The 20936-nt window shown below is 39.4% G+C and overlaps 1 protein-coding gene across 2 annotated transcripts in view; it reads left to right on the forward strand.

The window, feature by feature from the left end:
- Nucleotides 1-20936, forward strand: part of helz (helicase with zinc finger) — a 74125-nt gene that overhangs the window by 51254 nt on the left and 1935 nt on the right. For both annotated transcript variants that reach the window (XM_052139031.1, XM_052139030.1), the window contains 8 exons: nucleotides 2319-2523; nucleotides 8519-8570; nucleotides 9956-10134; nucleotides 10943-11147; nucleotides 11764-11846; nucleotides 14395-14848; nucleotides 19505-19736; nucleotides 20195-20684. In XM_052139031.1, coding sequence (XP_051994991.1) covers nucleotides 2319-2523; nucleotides 8519-8570; nucleotides 9956-10134; nucleotides 10943-11147; nucleotides 11764-11846; nucleotides 14395-14848; nucleotides 19505-19736; nucleotides 20195-20684 — 1900 coding nt within the window. The remainder of the gene's footprint in view (nucleotides 1-2318; nucleotides 2524-8518; nucleotides 8571-9955; nucleotides 10135-10942; nucleotides 11148-11763; nucleotides 11847-14394; nucleotides 14849-19504; nucleotides 19737-20194; nucleotides 20685-20936) is intronic.

Consider the following 20936-nt stretch of genomic DNA (forward strand, 5'->3'; position numbering starts at 1 on the left):
TTGAATCCACATTTGAAGCATATAGTATCAAATTGTCTTGAAATTACTTTGGCCCAACTTTGCCAATTTTGGCTCCTCTGTTCCCCTCTCTTTAAAGAAGAAAAATCCTAAAATTGCCCAGGCCATACTCTATACATATCAATGTCAGCTGTTGAAAAACTAAAATTGGTTGAGCACAACTGCTGTCTGTGACCTGATATAAGTGTTCCCTCTCCCGGTGTTATCATCAACTTTTATAGCTTAAAGTGTTACAAGACTCCTAATGTGCTGTTTTAAGAGGCATGGAAGATCAGCCGCTAAATTACACGGTGACACATTGAGTTCCTCCTGTTTCGAGTCACGGTGGAGGTGTCAGATTGTCTAAAATGGATGTCACTCAAGTCAGTGAGTGACATCCAAAATTCTCACAGATTGAGAATTTTCCAATCCGTGCTGGACCAATATGAAATATGGCTACTGGGAAGAGAATCTGTCATATTTCTGAAAGCTTTACCAGTCACACATTGTATCACACAAGCAGGGTAACATGCAAGTTACGAACCAAATCTGAGTTTGTAATTCATAAGTTGATTTACGATGGTGCACAAACTCTATTGTATTTACTCTTGACCGAGTCAGTCGTCTCAATCGGAACATGAGCACAGTCTCGTTTTTCCAGATCTCTGCCTTGTTTTACATGCCGTATTAACAATAAATCTTTTTCTCCCTTGAAGACTCTCAGATTGGATGGAAATCTGTATCTTGCATATTTATCACACTTTGGTAATGCTTCAATTAAAAAAACACAAAGTCTTCTCTCTTCCCTTCTCGCTATCGTTGCCACTTCACATAATCGTATTCTGAACTGAAAGTCATTGGGCAAATCAAATATAGTTTTGGGTGGGAGGGTGTGTGTGTTATTTCAAGTGGTTATGAAGAGCATGTCTGATTCACTGCATTCCTCCCAGGCTTGGCAAGATAGTTTTAGACAGCAATTTGGGAGGTCAAATTAGACCTAATTTATATTTCGATTGTGATGATGATTAGACATGAATAATATCAAAGTTTATAGTGAAATGCATATAGATTTGTATTTCCAAAGGGTCTGCACTTATATAGCGTATTTTTAACCTCAGAGGTATTCATAGGGCTTTACACGGCGACTCATTCACACACCAATGTCGGCAGAGCTGCCATGCAAGGTGCTAGCCTGCCATTGGGAGCAACTTGGGGTTCAGTGTCTTGCCCAAGGACACGTCGGCATGTGGAGTCGTGTGGGCCGGCGATCGAACCACCAACCCTGTGATTAGTGGCCAACCCGCTCTACCACCTGTAAAGCTTTGTTTGAAAGCTACATTTTCAGGTCCCAAACATCAATGTTTTCAAAGTATGTGGTTATGGTGAGCATTTTCGAAACTCAAATTTTGGTGGCAGAAAATGCTTTTCTAGTGTGGATGAGAAGTGTAAATGTTGCAAAATGCATTTTTAAACCAATAATATGTTATTGTGGATGTTGCCTAAGGCTTTTCACAGTGTCATAACCAGACGCAAACCAGTGATAAAAGCTATTCTTCTAGGTTTTGTCATTAGTGGTCCACAGATATATCGCAGAGGCCGATAAATTGGTTGATGTTCTGAATTTTTTAATTATTGGCATCAGCTGATAAATTTCAGGTTTGGCTGAAATTTAAGGGTGCTGAGAATTGCCGCCTTGCATGTGAAGGAGCCGTCTGAGATGTAAACAACCAATCAAAGTTTGTTTTGTAGCTACATGCCATTGTGTTACTACAATAATAGACAGCGAACAACGTCTCATTTAAACTCTCCTCAACAGTTTCCTGTAACTCTTAACTGTCTTGTCTAATGATATAAAGGCAAATATCAATAAAACCTTGTTTAAACGGGTTTAATTCACAAACCTCATGAAACTTGAGCAAATCCACCGTTTCTTTCAGTGGAGCACTCATATATATATCTTCCTTTTGAAGTACACATTCTATTAGCATGGATCAAACTCTGTTTCTCTGACTTACGAATGTTGCATGACGGTCAGACCGTGATGCTCCGAGCAGGTGATCGGGCCTGGGTAAGCTGAAATCTGTCAGAAGATTGCTGCATGCTGGATCCGCACTAGATTGTGAGAGCAACTTAAAATAAAAGCACTTTACGGTCGCTAGTAGTACATGTCATATTCACTCTGCACTGTATCTACACTTAGTAGACTGCATTTAAAACATGATATAAAGCACATATTTAAACTATGTATAGTAAAGCAGCCGATATCAACCCTGTTTAGTGAAGTAACATTGTCCTGACTCAGAATCTCTGTTCCTTCACAGAAAGTTCTGGGAGACCTTCATCTCCATTTGTCATGAGAACCACAGTCTACACGGCATCACCTTTGAGCAGATTAAGATCCAGCTGGAAGCCCTGGAGCTGAAGAAAACCTACGTTTTGAACCCACTGGCCCCAGAGTTCATCCCCCGGGCCCTGAGACCTCAACATCCACAGGGGCCAGGCAAACACCAGCACTCCTCACCCAAGGTGCGAGTCTTTCTTTCATGCTATTTAAGATCAATTGCAAGTAGGGTTGCATGTAACACTGCTGCAATCACATTGCCTTTTCCTGCAATAAAGTATATATATTTATATTTGTTATAATTGTTTCATTCTTCAGTTGTCCTACAGTAAATGAACAGTAACTGTTTTGCTTCTCATTTTATTGAGTACCTCTTCCATATCCGACAGTGGATCTTTTATAGGCACTATAGGCTGCTCACAGTGGAAAGTTCGTGGCATTTCAAATGGTGCAATTTTATCGCTCTGTTCACCTCTCGTGCCTCCATGAGGACATGACTGTCGCTCATGACTTTGCGGATACGATCAGTTGCGTCCACGGTGGAAGGTTTGATATGACGTGCTCTGATGTGGAGTCATGCTCGTATTCTCAAGCTGACATTGATAACAGGTTTTGCTTCTCTGACCAGCAGAGAGCATCCGTCTAAACGCGAGATAGCTCTCACACCCTCAAACAAATAACATGTCAATCAATCATCAGCCCTTAGGGGCAGGAAGGTAAACATTCCAGAATAGATGAGAGAGAAGACTCATCTTTCTGTTGATCAAGTTTGAATGTTTTTTCTCGCCCCCTCCATTTACTCGTTTTGTGTAGTTATAGAGAAGTTGAATTGGCTGTTTGGTTTACTGAACTTACAACCTTGAATGTTTCTAGGTCATATTTTTGCCCAAAATAAATTAAAAAAAGAAAATAAATAATGATGCAATGATTTTCATTGTGGCTCTCGTTACAATTTTGTCATGTGTTCAACAAATCCAATCCATCTTCAATGGAAATGATTTATTGTTAGGACAATAAAACAGCTCTTGTTCCTCTTTGTACATTTTTCAAAGCATAATTATTAAGCAAAGCAGTGATCTGATGACAAAATAAGGTATTTGGCTTAGTATCGGAATCGTCATCTGCATATAGGTGTGTGTGTGCGTGCGTGTGTGCGCTAAAATCAGTATCAGCCTAATAGAAATTTCTTTGCATCCCTTAAATGAAAGAAACAATTAATTATAATTAGCATAAAATAATTAAGCCTTAAGAAACATTAATATATTTATTTACATTGTGACGTGATTTTTGTATTTTACCCCCAATATTTTCCTTAACATACTGTAATGCAAATAAATCATATTCTAATCACTGTTATGAAAAAACATATATATATTTTTTTGCATTACGATAATGATAATTTGTGGGGAAATGTGCATAATTGCATAAAAAATGACACAATGCAAACAATCTAGAAGCCTATTTATTGTTTTCTTTCAAAGCTGATGTAATTTTTTCGATGTAAAAAAAGGTTCTCATATTCCAGAGAATACTTTATAAATGAAAACTACTTCCTCTTATATAATTTTCTCTATTTATTTGGAACTTGACAAACATTGCAAAAAAATCTAAGCCGTTCAGAGGACACTAAGATTTTACTACAGTGACCATATTTTAGCATTGATATTCTTCTGGAAGCTACAGGAAATACAGGAAAACAAAGTATGGAGATAAAAATAATAATTTTGCGGGTTTTATGGTTTTACTAATGCATTTACAATAGTTTAACAATGGATTACTATAGTAATATTTTGGTGACACTTCACAATAAGGTTGCATTGTTTAGTTAACATGAACCAACAATGAATAATACTTTTATAGCATTTATTAATCTTCGTTAATGTTCATTTCAAAATACACTAACACATTTTTTTAAATCAAAAGTTGTATACACCAATCAGCCACAACATTAAAACCACCTGCCTAATATTGTGTTGGTCCCCCTTGTGTCGTCAAAACAGCACCAACCCGCATCTCAGAATAGCATTCTGAGATGCTAATCTTCTCAATACAATTGAACAGAGTGGTTATCTGAGTTACTGTAGACTTTGTCAGTTCAAACCAGTCTGGCCATTCTCTGTTGAACTCTCTCATCAACAAGACATGTCTGTCCACAGAACTGTCGCTCACTGGATGTTTTTTGTTTTTGGCACCATTTTGAGTAAACTCTAGAGACTGTTGTGCGTGAAAATCCCAGAAGATCAACAGTTACATTTAAAAGGATAGTTCAGTAAAAAAAAAAAGGATTCTGTCATTTACTCGCACTCATGTCATTTCCAAAACCATATGACATTTTCTTCTGTGGAACATAAAAGAGGATGTTTGGAAGAATCTCACTTAATAACTATGGTGTAATTGGTCATCTGTCTTCTTTTGTACAGTAATTATAGACATTGTCATTGGTTTAGTTCCTCCCTTGACAGGTGCTTCCCCATTTTTGCGCTGTAATTTCACAGGCTTAGTACAGGCTTAGTGGAGTGGTGGTGGTGTAGTGGTCTAATGCACATAACTGGTAAACTGGTAATCAGAAGGTTGGTGGTTCGATCCCCACAGCCACCACCATTGTGTCCTTGAGCAAGGCACTTAACTCCAGGTTGCTCTGGGGGGGATTATCCCTGTAATAAGTGCACTGTAAGTCACTTTGGATAAAAGCGTCTGCCAAATGCATAAATGCATAAATGTATAAATGTAAATGTAGTACAGAACAGCATTCATCATGCACCACTGAAAGAACAAGCTTGATTATGCACAATTGGCAGTTCTCGGAGACCGCTTTGCGAGCAAACGTGCTGACCTCAGAGCAGTGGTTCTCGGAGCTGCCTGGACTCGAGCCAGCAGAGCCTCTGAATCACCTGTTGATGTCATCAGCATGTCATTCTGCTTGCACTCACAATGACTAGGCAGCAAAAAAAAAATTTAATACAAGTGAGATTTTCTTGTACATTGCCAGATGCAATTCAGGCACCAAGGCTTTGTTAAGAGAGGCAGTACCTTTTTTAGGTTTTTTAGTGTCTATTAAAACTTTTATCCGACTCAAATGTTTAGTCGTTTGTTGTCTGACTGGTGAAAAACCACATTAAATTCTTTGGCTGTTTTTAATTTCCAATGTGTGACAAAAATTAGGCAAAATATGATCCAGCCATAAACAAGACAACAATGTAAGATCTAACGGGAGGAACCGGTCCCCGTCTCGCCACCACAGCAATGCGTACTGGCAGTTTGTGAAAGGAAATGTGACTAAAATATCGTAATTTTTGTCTTTGCATTTGAATGCTGTTATTAACGTTAAATGTTTTCATATTGAGTATTGAAGATGTCAAATGTTATTATGCATTATAATTTAAGCAGTAAAGATGGACATTGCATGTCTGATTGTAGTTTTTATTGTTACATTTCTCAGGCTTTAGAAGCGTCATCAGCCTGTTACATGTGTGATCAAATAATACAGGCCTGTTGATTCAAGTTAAAACTGGTTTTATCGATAGTTCAAAACAGATCCCACAGATTTTTTTCACTATAAACCATAGATATCACTTTATAACAACTGTTATTAACATGAACAATGAGTAATTTCATTTATAAAAGATTATTCATTAAAAAATAAGTCTGGCATCATACAAAAACAGCTTCACATTGCTGTATATAATTTGTTATACAAGTCTTTTGACTAGTAATAAGAATAGTAATAATACATTACAAATCTGACTGTATGGGCCACATTTAAAGTTAGTTGTGTAAGTCAATACATTCTCACAATTGTGATTGCACATCCATTATATTCTATATCATTGCGCCAAGTTGCAATGATAAACATCACATTATTTGCGAAAAAACATACGTCGATGTAAGTGAAAACATTGGAGACCGGAAAATGAAAACAGGCTTCCGTTATGAATCGTGGAACAGTTCCAGGTTCAGTAAAAGGTGGATAGGACACACGCGGTGTGCCGCGAAACGTCAAAATTTCATAACTCCCATTGTATTAATGAAGCGGTCTGCTCTAGAAGTGCTTGTACACTGATGAGCCAAAACATTATGACCACTCCCAGGTGAAGCGAATGACGTTGATCATCTCCTAACATGGCCACATGTCAAGGTCTGGGTAGATTAGATAGTAAGCAAACAATCAGTTCTCGCAGTCAACGTGTTGAATACAGGAGAAATGGGCTGGAGTAAAGACCTGAGCAACTTTGTCAGATTGTTATGGCCAGATGACTGGGTCAGAGCATCTCTGAAACGGCAAGGCTTGTGGTGTTCTCCCAGTCAGCAGTTGTGAGTACCTACCGACAGTGGTCCGAGGAGGGACAAACCACAAACTGGCGAGAGGGTGTTTGGCACCCAAGGCTCATCGATGCGGTATGCAAAGAAGGCTATCCCGTCTGGTCCGAACCAACAGAAGGTCTACTCTGGCACAAGTCACAGAAAATTTTAATGATAGTTACGGGAGGATTGTGATACAATACACAGTGCATCACACCCTAATGCGTAAGTAGCTGCAGGCCAGTCATAGTGCCCATGATGACCTCTAGCCACTGTCAAAAGCACCTACTATGGGCACATGAGTGTCGGAACTGGACCTCAGAGCAGTGGAAGAATGTTGCATGGTCTGATGAGTCCCATTTTCTTTAACATCATGTGGACAAGGGCCTGTGTAGCTCAGTGAGTATGACTACCACCCCTGGAGTCATGAGTTTGAATCCAGGGCGTGCTGAGTGACTCCAGCCAGGTCTCCCAAGCAACCAAAGTGGCCCGGTTGATAGGGAGGGTAGAGTTACATGGGGTAACCTCCTCGTGGTCGCGATGAGTGATTCTTTCTTTCAATGGGGCACGTGGTAAGTTGTGCGTGGATCGTGGAGAGTAGTATGAACCTCTACATGCTGTGAGTCTCCACAGTGTCATGCACAACAAGCCACGTGATAAGATGTGTGGATTGACAGTCTCTGAAGCAGAGGCAAATGAGACTTATCCTCCACCACCCGGATGGTGGTGAGCAACCGCACCACCACGAGGACCTACTAAATAGTGGGAACTGGGCACTCCAAATTGGGAGAAAAGGGGATAAAATAAAAAAACATCATGTGGACACCTGTGTACGTGTGTGCCATTTACCTGGGCAAGTGATGGCACCAGGATGCACTGTGAGAAGAAGGCAAGTTAGAGGGAGTGTGATGCTCAGGGCAATTTTCTGCTGGGAAAATCTGGGTACGGCCATTCGTGTGAATGTAAATTTGACACGTGCCAGCTACCAAAACATTGATTCAGACCTCTTTCAGAAGGATAATGTTCCCTGCCACACTGCACACATTGTTCGGGAATGGTTTGAGGAACATGATGAAGAGTTCAAGGTGTTGCCCTGGCCTCCAAATTCCACTGATCTCAATCTGATTGAGAATTTGTGGAAAGTGCTGGACGAATAAGTCCGATTCACGTCAGCTCCACCTCGCAATTTACAGGATTGAAATGATCTGCTGCTAATGTCTTGACGCCAGATACCACAGGATACCTTCAGGGGTCTTGTAGAGTCCATGCCTCAGTGGGTGCGGCCTGATTTGGCAGTATGCAGAGGACCAACAACATATTAGGTTATAATATAGGCTCACCGTATATATTCGCACCTCTATTATACCACGGTATAAGCAATATCTTATGTTAATATTGCATTGTACTGACACTAACATTACTACTTATTTATTCACTGTCTGATCAAATGGATTAAATTGACAGTGTGGTCAATCATGAAGACTGGAATTAGGTACACAGAATGAGATTTTGTTACATTGCTTGCCAGTTATCACTAATTTCTTTGCAGTCATCCATGCAAGCTCCAAATCCCCGCCTCGAACAGCCCCGTGCCCTCATTTCATTCAAGCTCCACCCGTGTGGAACCAATGCCCCCTGACCCATGTATCAAGAGTGTCTCAGATGATATCTGCCCGACCATTCAGAAGTAAAGTGCTTTAACCGTTTTGACAAATCAGTGCGGCCTCTCAGCGATGCTCTTGTGCATGGTGACAGTCTGCACAGAAGCGTATTAACCCTGTGGCTATAGGCTATATCAAACTGTAAGACCCCCTTCCCCCCTTCTCAAACTCCATCCTCAAGCACTGATTTACTCAACACTCCTCTTCCTCTTCTCCGCAGGCGAAAGGACAGCTTGCCAATCACACAGAGCCCTTCCCCCCTGAAGGCTTCGGTAAGTCTATATATTTGACCTCTTGTTCTTTAAGGCTTGAACATCTTTACACATTTGTCAAGCAGTTCATTGAGCAAGTGTGCTCTGATTACTTGTTTTGTTGCTTTGAAGTCCTACAGTGTAGGGTTGTCACGATACCCTTAATATGTCTTATGGTACAATACCAGCTAAAGTACCACAGTGGTGCCATGTTGTTTGGATGCGTTGTTCCTTATAGACTGTATACAGAGTATTGCCTTATTTAACTTATTATTAATATCCTAATATTCAAAATTACATTAATACATATTAATGATTATAATAGTAATGCCTTTATTTATTATCATTATTATATCATGTTTCTTTTAGACCATGACTGAGAGGTCAGTGACTGTATTAGCTGCTCAGGAAGGGTGAATTTTCATTACCTTTGACCCCTGATTGTATTTTTAAGATGTTATTGGTGTGATTTGACAGTGCTGTTAGTACAAATCAAGGTCATTAGTTGGTAGAGTGCCGCTTGAGTGGTTGTCCGGGCAGAAACAAGATGAGAAAGAAAGAGAGAGACAGATGGGCAGAGGATTTCGATAGAGATGAGATCAGTGAAGTGGATCCAGCTTCCTTCCAGCCTCACTTCTCAGCAATCAAAAAACGCTCCCGCTGATAAACTGTGGCAGCAGCGCCAGTTCTCTCTGAATTACTCCCTTGGATTGCCGTGTGTGTCTGGTCAAATTACTTAAGCCAGGTGTGTGTGTGCTTATCAGCGATCATGAAGACATTTCAGGGGAGTTTGTAACATAATGGTTAAAGGAATTGGGCTTCGGAAGAAGGGATGACCCTGAAATTGGTACAGATTACGGTGTTTTAGAGTTTCACTAGAGCATTTTTGTGCAGAATTGTATCTAGTTTACTAACCCCAGTCTGAATATACATACTTCCTACTATATAGTATTCTAAAAGCAGTATGTCCAATGAGTAGTACGTCCAAATCCTCAGTGTTCATAAAGCAGCTGGCAAGAAATGCACACATTTGGGTGTAATTTAAGGCTCTTTTGATTGGTGAAAAAGTGGTTTTCCTGTGCACAGAGGAATGGTGCTCAAGTCAGCATAACAGGGGCGAAGACTGATTTGAACTTCATTTGCTCAGTTAATTTGCAAGCGTGAGACAATGAATAACAATACAATGATTTATAATTGCATCATCACAGCCCTAGTTGACAAAAACAAAAATGAACTGATTGGAGAAGGTTGGACTAGAAAAAGAGTGGTACTAGAACTTTAAGATATATATATATTTTTACAGAATTCATCATTACTATCAATTGAGACTCATTTAATTGTCTGAAGCTTGAAGCTCTTTGATTCTTCTCGGCTCAGTTTTGGCTCACATTTGTCTTCATTTACAGTTCAGCCCAGTGCTGCAGTGTTGATGGGGAACCCCATTCAGGCCTTCACCCCACCAGGAGCAGGAGCTCCAGCCTCTGGCAAATCTCCCAGCCCTGTTCAGAGAATCGACCCTGCAGCCAGCATCCTGTATGTGCCCGCTGTCTATGGAGGCAATGTGGTCATGCCCGTGCCTCTTCCGGTAAGCTCTGGACATGCTTCCCTTACTCCTCAATTTGGGTCATAACTAGGGATTTGCATGGTAACCGTTTGGAAAACTGGTGATCTATTGCATTTGGTGAATAACCAAATAGTAGTTTTGGAATCTGGTGATGATGTGTAATGACTGGTTATGACGAGTTTCCATTCAATAGAAACAGTGATTCTTGAGAGGTTTATTTGCTAGCTCCTGTTTATCAGCTGATGGTCAGAGTGCATAGGTTTATCATTGAATAATTATCATTGTTTCTTGACATAAAATCTTTGAGAGAGTTTTGTTAAGTAAGTAACTGGCACATATTTCATTTAGACAGACAGTTTTTGCCGATTAACCATCGCTGATAATTGATTCTGTAAGTAACGGTTATTGGCAAAAATCAAGATTACTTAATATACTGTATGGATACCCCCAACACCCTGTGCCCGTTGAAGAATTGATTCCTATGCCAAAATTAACTTAAAATATAAATTTAATTAAGTCATATTTCAGTTAGATGCCCTGCCTTTTGGATTGATGGGTGCTCCCACTGTTGTTAATTTTTTCAAAATACTTTTCAAAAGATTTAGAAAACCATTTCTGTTGTAAGCTAGTTCAGAGAAACTTGCCACAAGGTGACATCTGCATTGATTACATGATTTAACCGATTGATAACTGATCGTTAAAACAAAGAGTGCAATTAATCTGAAAATCTATGTTTATTCAGTCCTACAGAAGTCGTACACAGTTCTTAATAAATGTATTTTCTTGAACATACTGTGTCCTTGTATGACACTCACCTTCTCTTTACCAGTTGCCGTGGGCCGGCTATCAGAGTCGATTCGCTATGGATCCTCGTATCATGAGTCATCAAGCTGCCATGGCAGCATACAACCTGAACCTGCGACCACCAGCGAGTCGAGCTTCACCAGTGCTGTATGGATTCAGTCATCCATCTCCTCTGGGCATAAACCAGCAGTCCACTGACAAAGAGGTTCTACAAGAGCCCAGTGGCAATGGTATAACTTGCATTACTCTAATGTCTTTTGTACTAATATAACATTCCCCTTAGCTCAACTGGTAGAGCATGGAGCTAGCAATGTCAAAGTCTTTGGTATGCATCCCAGAGAGCACACAAACTGATAGATGTATACCTTTAATATACAAAGTCACTTTGGACATAATTGTAGGTAATTGGTGGGCCTATTTGATTTTAAGTGAGTATATACAATGAATAATTACTATTTAAGACCTGTCACAGCATTACCACAATAATTTAGACTTGTCACGCAGTTTGTAAAAACAAACAAAAATTGTATGTTCAGTTAGGTACTTACAAGGAAAGTATTTATTCAGTAAAATCCTTTTGAAGTGGGACTACTTTTCAAGGTGGATGAACTTCTACAGTAGTTATGCATTACTGACTCTAAATATACCTTTAAAGTAATGCCTTTCACATAGGTTTGGTTGACAGCTGTGAAGTGGCTTGCCATACTTCCCTCTACATTCATTTTAATAGTTTGTTTGAAAGTTTTCTTTTATCTTGGTGAGCTGTCAGGGTTGGTCTTTCATATATGGCTGTTATTGTGGCTCTACGTTTTGGGTACTGTGTTCTGATTTGCTGTCGTTCTTTAGGGAAAATTGACATTAATGGAAAAGTGGAGCATTGCAGGCTGCTAACACCGGAGAGGAAAGCTCCTGAGCTGAAAGAGAAACAGGTACCATCTATTCACCCATTCCCTTATCCGTCTATACATCTATTATACATCCTATTCAGTTTAATGTTAAACTGTGAGGAGGCATCCACTCTACATCTCTAGAACACTTGTAACAGGTCATCCATTTTCAGACGTCCCCTACATGCTCAAAGCACTTCAGTTCTCTCAGTCCTTTACACTCTCCATTACATCAAACAAATCAAAACACAATTCTGTTTTTCCAGCCATTTTTGCTGTTTCTAATAGAAAATAGAGGTTAACCGATATTTGATTTTGCCAATATCACTAACTATGGTGGTGGAAAAAGCAGATTACCGATTAATCAGCTAATTACTTAAAAAATATATTTTTTTAATGTGTTTTCTTTCTAAGAATGATGTTCTCCATCTTTCCTTGCTTTTTCCTATTGGAGAAAAAACTATTGACGTTAATTCATGCCAATAACTGATAGTTCTAAAAGTAGATATCAGCACAGATTAATCACAAAACTGATATATCAGACGACCTCTAATAGAAAGATGCATGGTTGTGACATTTTCTAGTCTTTTTGTCTTATGACATTCTGTTCAGACTTTTTGTAAACCAAAACGAAAGCTGACTGAAAACATTTCTTTTAACTAAAAAAGTAAATGCATAATTGGAAAAACCAAACCTAAATGAAAATAAATGTTCATTACTCTAACTAAAATCAAATGTACATCTTAATACACAGTATATCATAACATTTGAAACCTTTACAAGCCACCTTTATTAAACATGAAAATTGATACATTTGATAAGATATTGATAAAACTACACAGCCATGAGAAATGTAACAAATTAAACATATTTAAATCAATTAAACAGTTGAAGACAGAAGTTTACATACTCTTAGGTTGAAGTCATAAAAACAAATTTTTTTGACCACTCCACAGATTTAATATTAGCAAACTATAGTTTTGGCATGTTGTTTAGGACATCTACTTTGTGCATGACATGAGGAATCTTTCCAAAAATTGTTTACAGACAGATTGTTTCAATTTTAATTGACTATATCACAGTTCCAGTGGGTCAGTAATTTACATACACTAAGCTAACTGTGCCTTTAAGCAGCTTAGAAAATTCCAGAAAATGATGTCAAGCCTTTAGACAATTAGCCAATTAGCTTCTGATAGGAGGTGCACTGAATTGGAGGTGTAACGGTGTATGTTTTTTAAGGCCTTCCTTCAAGCTCAGTGCCTCTTTGCTTGACATCAGTGGAAAATCAAGAGAAATAAGCCAAGACCTTAGAAAAAAAAACTGTGGACCTCCAAGTCTGGTTCATCAATTTCCAAATACCTGAAGGTACCACGTCCATCTGTACAAACAATAGTACGCAAGTATAAACACCATGGGACCACGCAGCCATCATACCGCTCAGGAAGGAGACTCATTCTGTCTCCTAGAGATGAACGTATTTTGGTGCGAAAAGTGCAAATCAATCCCAGAACAACAGCAAAGGACCTTGTGAAGATGCTGGAGGAAACAAGTAGACAAGTATCTATATCCACAGTAAAACGAGTCCTATATTGACATAACCTGAAAAGTTGCTCAGCAATGAAGAAGCCACTGCTCAGTTTGCAAGTGCACATGGGGACAAAGATCTTACTTTTTGGAGAAATGTCCTCTGGTCTGATGAAACAATTATTGAACTGTTGGCCATAATGACATCATCATGTTTGGAGGAAAAAGGGTGAGACTTGCAAGCTGAAGAACATCATCCCAACCATGAAGTAGGGGTGCTTTGCTGCAGGAGGGACTGGTGCACAAAATAGATGGTATCATGAGGAAGGAAAATTATTTGGATATATTGAAGCAACATCTCAAGATATCAGTCATGAAGTTAAACCTCGGTCGCAAATAGGTCTTCCAAATGGACAATGACCCCCAAGCACACCTCCAAAGTTATGGCAAAGTGGCTTAAGGACAACAAAGTCAAGTTATTGGAGTGGCCATCACAAAGCCCTGACCCCAAGCAATGAGGCCCACAAACCTGACTCAGTTACACCAGTTCTGTCTGGAGGAATGGGCTAAAATTCCAGCAACTTATTGTGAGAAGCTGGTGGAAGGCTACACAAAACATTTGACCCAAGTTAAACAATTTAAAGACAATTCTACCAAATACTAACAAAGTGTATGTAAACCTCTGACCCACTGGGAATGTGATGCAATATATAAAAGCTGAAATAAATAATTATCTCTACTATTATTCTGACATTTCACATTCTTAAAATAAAGTCGTGATCCTAACTGACCTAAGACAGGGAAAGTTTTCTATGATTAAATGTCAGGAATTGTTTAGATGTTTAAATGTATTTGGCTAAGGTGTATGTAAACCTCTGACTTCAAAGGTATATACAGTATACCTAAACTAAAAACAGAAATTTACTGGAAAAATATAATAAAATAGAAATAAAAACTTAATTTAAAATACAAAACTATAATTATCCTGATTGAAAATGATTTTAGATTCATTGTTACAGGAGATCATCAATGTTTCTTTAATGATCAAACTCTATCTGTTCTGTAGGGAGACCCAGAGTCGATGCAGAATAAGAGTCCTGAGACCCAGTCCAACCTCGGCTTCCCCACCAGCCGCCTCATACGCAAGGACCCGCCGGCCCAGAGGGCTCTCAACTTCCACCTGGGGCCCCCGCATCCCGGCTTCCCCCCTCACCACGGAAACAGCCAGTTTCCACATCAGTATGGACTCTCCCGAACTCCTCTGCGTATGCAGGCCCCAGTCCACCCTCAGCCCTCCTCTTTCCCTCCTTCATTCTTCGGTGGACCTCCGTTGACCCACCGCGGCCTGCAGTCTCCGGTCCTGGAGGGGGGCGAGGGCTCCATGGGGGTGATTCCAGGTGGGGTGACTGAAGATATGAAGGGTGTTGTCAGAGAAATACCCCCCCAGACACACCAACAGCCCCTGAGACTCAACAGCTTTGGAGAAGAGAGTTTGGACTCTCTGCTGGGAGATACTCTGGGTATGTACATGTGTCTATCCCTGCTGCATTCTGTTTCCTTTGCCAAGCAAACTGGCATGTTTTTGTTTGTCGGCTGTAAAGTTTAGTACATGTTCCAGGCTTCTTAGGAATTTTCACAATATTGTGCCTGAAGATTTTAAAAAAATAATAATTTGACAGTGTAAAAGCCCGTTCACACCAATACACTTTTCAGCACGAAGAACCTGCGCAGAGAATGCATCTGCCAAGTCTAAAATATTACACTGCAATAACCTTTGTACTCTATCATTCAAAAGTTTGTCTTTTTTTTTAAATAAATGAATGCCTTTGTTTATCAAGGATACTTTAAATTGATCAAAAATACTAGCAAAATCATCAGTAATGTTGAATATTGTTATTAGGAGAGCTGTCGATTTAATGCGATAAATGATTCTAACTATATAAAATATAATGCATTGAAAAATTTTACACAATTAAATTGTCCCGGAGCTTAATGAGGAATATTCCTTCCATATAAGAAATTCAAGCATGGAACCCTGTTTATGTCAGGGGCAGTTAGTGAAACTTGCTGTATAGGCAACACACAGCTTATACAGACCACACTTATGTCATTGTGTTTATGACGCAACGCAACTAAGATGCTCCAAAAGCATCCGTCTGTATACATTGACATCTCCTTAAAAAAGCCCTTATAATATATCTCAGACTGATGACGAATTAAATTGCAAAATAGATTGATGTGAACCGTAAGCCAATGATTGGCTTATGTTCAATAATATGGAAATAAACAATATATTGCATCCTAAAGCGACTTTTTGTATATTATTTTTTAATGCTTAACTTGTGTGTCAAAATAATGAAATGTGTTTACATTTTCTGGATTTATATATATATAATTAATTATTTAATCATTATTATATATAAATATTGTTATTTGAGGTGCTTTCTCAGCAAATATTTAATCGGTATACCGTTTATTTAATTAAATTAAATAAATGGATGGATGGATACCCCTAATTATTACTTAATACTTATTTAATTTTTCAGTTTGAAGAGTAAGTCAAGTACAGATGTATTTATGGAGCACATAACCCTAAAAACAACTGGAGTTGAAACAATGTACTGTACAGTAAGAAACATAGAAATTATAAATATAATTACTTTAGAATGAAATAAAACAGGAAAATAATACATTATTAAATGGATAAATACAACCAGAAAATGCATGATCTGTTGACTTTGAAACTCAAAGAAAACTTTAAAAAGTATCAAATGCTAACGAATAAAAATTTAAAAGCAACTACTGACGGCGAGTCCCTAATGTGCAAAGGTAGATTATTCCAGAGCTTGGGGCAGCTACAGAAAAGGCCCGATCACCCTTAGACTTACATTTTGAGGGAGGGACAGATAAAAGTAGTTGATTACTTGATCTAAGCATCCTGGGGGCAGAGTAGGGCTGAAGAAGATTACAGATATAATCAGGTGCCAGTCTGTGCAAGGCCTTGTATACAAAGAGCAAAATCTTAAAATCAACTCTAAATTTAATTGAAAACCAATGCAATGAGGCGATTACTGGAGAACTATGATCCCTTTTCTTAGTTTCAGTTAACAATTTGGCTGCAGCATTTTGGGCAATCTGCAAACATGATAGAGTAGGTAGAAAGGCTGTCGTACAGGGAGTTACAATAGTCCAGATAGGAAGAAATGAGTGCATGTATTATAATTTCAAGATCCTTATAAAATGTAAATATTTTGCTTATAGATCGGAAGTAGAAAAAGCTATTCTTAACGACAGTATTTATTTGCTTGTCAAAAATGACACCAAGAGTTTTAGCATGATTTTTCAACTGCTTTCTGAAGCTACTGGTCGAGGCATGAGAGCCTTGCAAGAGAACCTGAATTTTAATTTCATTCAACTGTAGGAAATTGTTAGAGATCCAACTCTTTACTTCAGCTAGGCGTGTTAAGAGATGATGAATTAAATGAGTATCATCTGACCTGATAAGGAGGTAAAGTTGGTAGTCGTCAGCATAACAGTGATATGAAATGTTATATTTTTGAAAAATGGACCTAAGAGGAAGGATGTAGATAGAAAACAATAGAGGCCCTAGGATGGATCCCTGTGGAATACCACACGAAATGGGTGCAGATTAGTGATCGACCGATATATCGCCAAAGCTTATAAATCGGCCGATATTCCGAATTTTTAAAGCCGGCATGGGCCGATAAATTTCCCCTAGTTTTAGTGTGAAATTTAGTAAATATAGTGCTAAACAAGAGTTTCTTTTTTAGCAATTTTATGTTTGATATTTACTATAATAAATTGTGTGATATATCAGCATTGTATTGGCCTATCGGCCATTAAAAACCCATATCGGTCGATCACTAGTCCAGATGAAGATGAACCAATCTTCACTGAAAAAGTCCTGCCTTTTAAATAAGAACCAAACCACTGTAAACCATGCCCTGGATGCCAACCATAGCTCATAAAGCTAAGGCGTTTTGAAAAATATCATGATCAATAGTGTCAAATGCTGCACTTGGATCCAACAATACAAGATTGCTCTCGACCAAGAGTCAAGGGACAATAAAATGTAATTTGTAACTTTCAGCATTGCTGACTCTATACTATGCATTATTCTAAAACCTGACTGGATTTAGTCTAAAAAGTTGTACTTATCATGATAGGAGATTAGCTGGAAAAGAAAAAAAAAACAGTTTTCTCCAAAACCTTTGAGGTAAAAGGCAATTTTGAGAAGGGTCTGAAATTATTATTGGGTGTCTATATAGGAATGTGGTGTCTAGTTGAGATTTTTTTCAATAAAGGCAGACTACGGCTCATTTAAAACTAACTGGAACAACAATTTGTGAGAGAGCCATTTATTATAGCTGCAACAACCGGACTGATGGTATCAAAAACATCACAAAATAACTGAGCTGGCAGCACAATACATCACAATGATGGGCAATACAGCATTCATAGTCATTTGTAACATAAAAAAAGGCTTTATACTTGTAATTGATCAAGAGTATCCTTAAGGCATGGTCACACTTTGCTCAAAGAAATTCTGAACGATTGTGAAATTTGACTTATGGAATTCCGGTGGCAAAGAATTTCTCCTCGCGGATTTCACGGGGAGTTCAGTGCTTCGTACACAGATTCACTGAATATTCGCAATGGACAAGGATATCATCTCTGATCCTAACCCCAAGCAACCTAGCAATTCCTTAGAAACCTCCCAGAACACCCTAGCAACTGCATAGCAACAATATATAAACAGTGGTAACCGCAAACCAAGCTCATAGCAACCAGGCTTTTTGAGGCTTTTAGCCCTACGCTGCTATTTTGAACCAGTAATTGGAACAAAGAGCAGTTGAAGGATGGCATACTTTGATTTAGTTATCCAGAGTCCATTAAGATAAATTTGACTCCAATTAAAGTTGTTGTAAATTTAGAATTGTATTGATTATAAAAACAGTACTTTTAAGAAGTAGAAATCATAGGATCAAACTTAATTTACATTTACATTTATGCATTTGGCGGACACTTTTATCCAAAGCGACTTACAGTGCAATTATTACAGGGACAATCCCCCCAGAGCAACGTGGGGTTAAGTGCCTTACTCAAGGACACAATGGTGGTGGCAGTGGGGATCGAACCAGTGACCTTCTGATTACCAGTTATGTGCTTTAGACCACTACGCCACCACCACTCCAGCTTAATGAATCAAAATTACAATCGCTGAAGCTTTCAAGATGATAAAGAGATCCTAAGACCTTTTAGAGCAAGTAAAGTTATATATGAAGTTACACAATTAAGTATACAAACAGTAAAATGGAAAATGCTTTGGGTTAGGAAATCATATCGATAACAGTTGTCACACTGTTCTGCGTGAGAGGCCACGTAAGACTCTCCCAATCAGCTGCTAAGTTTCCTTCTTATACCCTGAGCAAGGTATTGTTTACATTTTAAAGTGGGAGGCAATTCACTGAGACAATGGAGAGGACCCAAAAACCTTATATGTAAATGTGTAGCTTTTTGGATTGGAGAAACACATTAACGTTAAGCGGAGGCAAATGGTCCCACGTCTGGAGGGGGAAGAGGCGTACTACCCATATTACACCAAGCATGATTATTTTATCAATTGACAATTGGTCGTAGCTTTCACGGGTGTTTGGCAAGAGTGCAATCCCATCCAGTTGGAGGTAATGAAGCATGTTCTATAGTCCTCAATATGCATTAGACTGGCACTGCTCTGTGATATGAAGAAAAATCTAGTTCAATTGCATAATCCAAAGAAACCTCCATTTTGCTCAGCCCTACAAAAGCAACACCCCAGATAGATCCTTTCAATCACTCACAACATCATAGCATTGTGGGGGCTAGCAATTCTCACATTTTCTTTAGAAAAAGCACAAATCTAGTTAGTATAAGTATTTTGATTTCTCAAAATATGAGCATTTATTTCCACAAATAAATCAGACTTTTGTGTGAACAGGCTTAAAAGCATCAGATCATCTGATTGCCTTGTTAATGTTGCAAAAACAACCTTCTTCTCAATACAATGAAGAACTGTCATGCATCTGTACAATGAAGTACTCATTATATATTTTGGTGAAGAGAGCCTTGTGTATTCTTCCAGTATGTCAGTGGTCTTTGTGTGTTGATCATCACAGATGGTCAGGGGTCTTCAGGGCTGGATGCTCTTAACCCTCAGCAGCAGCAGCAGGCTCGTGTGGGCCAGTGGGGTGAACACGCTCCCTTCCTGCAGGCCGGTGTACCCCCCTTTCCTCTGGCCCAGCAGCTGGCTCATCTCAGTCAGCCGGGCCTGCGACTCCCACAGCAGCTTCTCAGAGGCAGCTGGGGCCTGGGCCCTGCAGCAGAGGAGTCCAGACCTAGCATAACCAGGTTAGAAGACACTATACTTGTCTACCATGTTTTATATGACATTTTGAGCCTGATTTGTTTTGTTTTTAAATCATTAATATATGTTATATTATTATGTTTTATTAATTTATAATTAGAAAATGGGTATTTTTGGAATTGCATACAAAATACTACGCATACTTTTTTTCAAGTGTGCAGTATGTATATTGTTTAAGATACAAGTGTTGAACTGAGGTTGGCTAATGCACTAAAGCTAGCAGCAACACATTGCATGCATTTGAAATGTCACTTCCATCAGCTGTTGAAAGGAAAATGCTTCCGTGTAGTAAAAAAACGTTGTGTTCAATTTGGGATGATACTACACTTTGAAAATTCATACACTACACGTCTGAGTGCATATAAAATGTTGTAACTGTAACTATGCTAGTATTCCTATGACCAAAGCCTCACTTCTTACCACTTCTCTGTCTTCTCTCAAGATATCCTGGTCTGTTGCATGAAATGCTCCCCCAAGAGCAGTATGAGCAGCGGGAGCCAGCTGAAATGCCCCCTCCACAGTCTCGCCTCCTACAGTACCGTCAGGTCCAGCCCCGAAGTCCCGGAGACCTACCGTCACCCTCCTCATCCACAACTCCAAACCACACCTCCGGCCCCAGTGGCTTCCCAGCACCGGCTCCACCCTTCTACCCAGACACCAGCCGCGAGCTGCCCATGGGCGGCCAAACCTTCCAGCAACACCAGGCCTTTAACCAGGCCTCGTTCTCGCCTCTTCCGGTGAAGTACCTTCTCCAGGAGGCCCACTGGCCTCACCCGAGCCTGCCACAGAGCCACATGCTGGGCCATGGCTTGCCCTTCGGTCTGCAGGCGATGGCGCACAGGCAGGAACAGGGCCCTCTCGCGCAGCACCAGCACCAGCAGCAGAAACAGCAGCTCCAGGCCCCGCAGAGCACCCTGCACACTGTAGAAGAGGTGAGGACTGGGGTTTCCTAAGGTGTTTTGTTCTTAAAGACAGGGTTCTCATACTTAGGGAAAAACTTGGAAATATCTAGGAATTTTAAAATTGTGATTTCCAGTCATAAATTATGTTTACTGCACTAAAACCATGATTCATTTTCATAAGAGATGGATAAAGGTATTGCAAGGGCACCCAAAATAATTACTAGGGAACGCAAAACCTATTGCCAGGGAACGCAAAACTTTTTCCGAAAATATAACAAAAAT

The sequence above is a fragment of the Xyrauchen texanus genome, chromosome 12 (assembly GCF_025860055.1).
Source record: "Xyrauchen texanus isolate HMW12.3.18 chromosome 12, RBS_HiC_50CHRs, whole genome shotgun sequence".
Lineage (NCBI taxonomy): Eukaryota > Metazoa > Chordata > Actinopteri > Cypriniformes > Catostomidae > Xyrauchen > Xyrauchen texanus.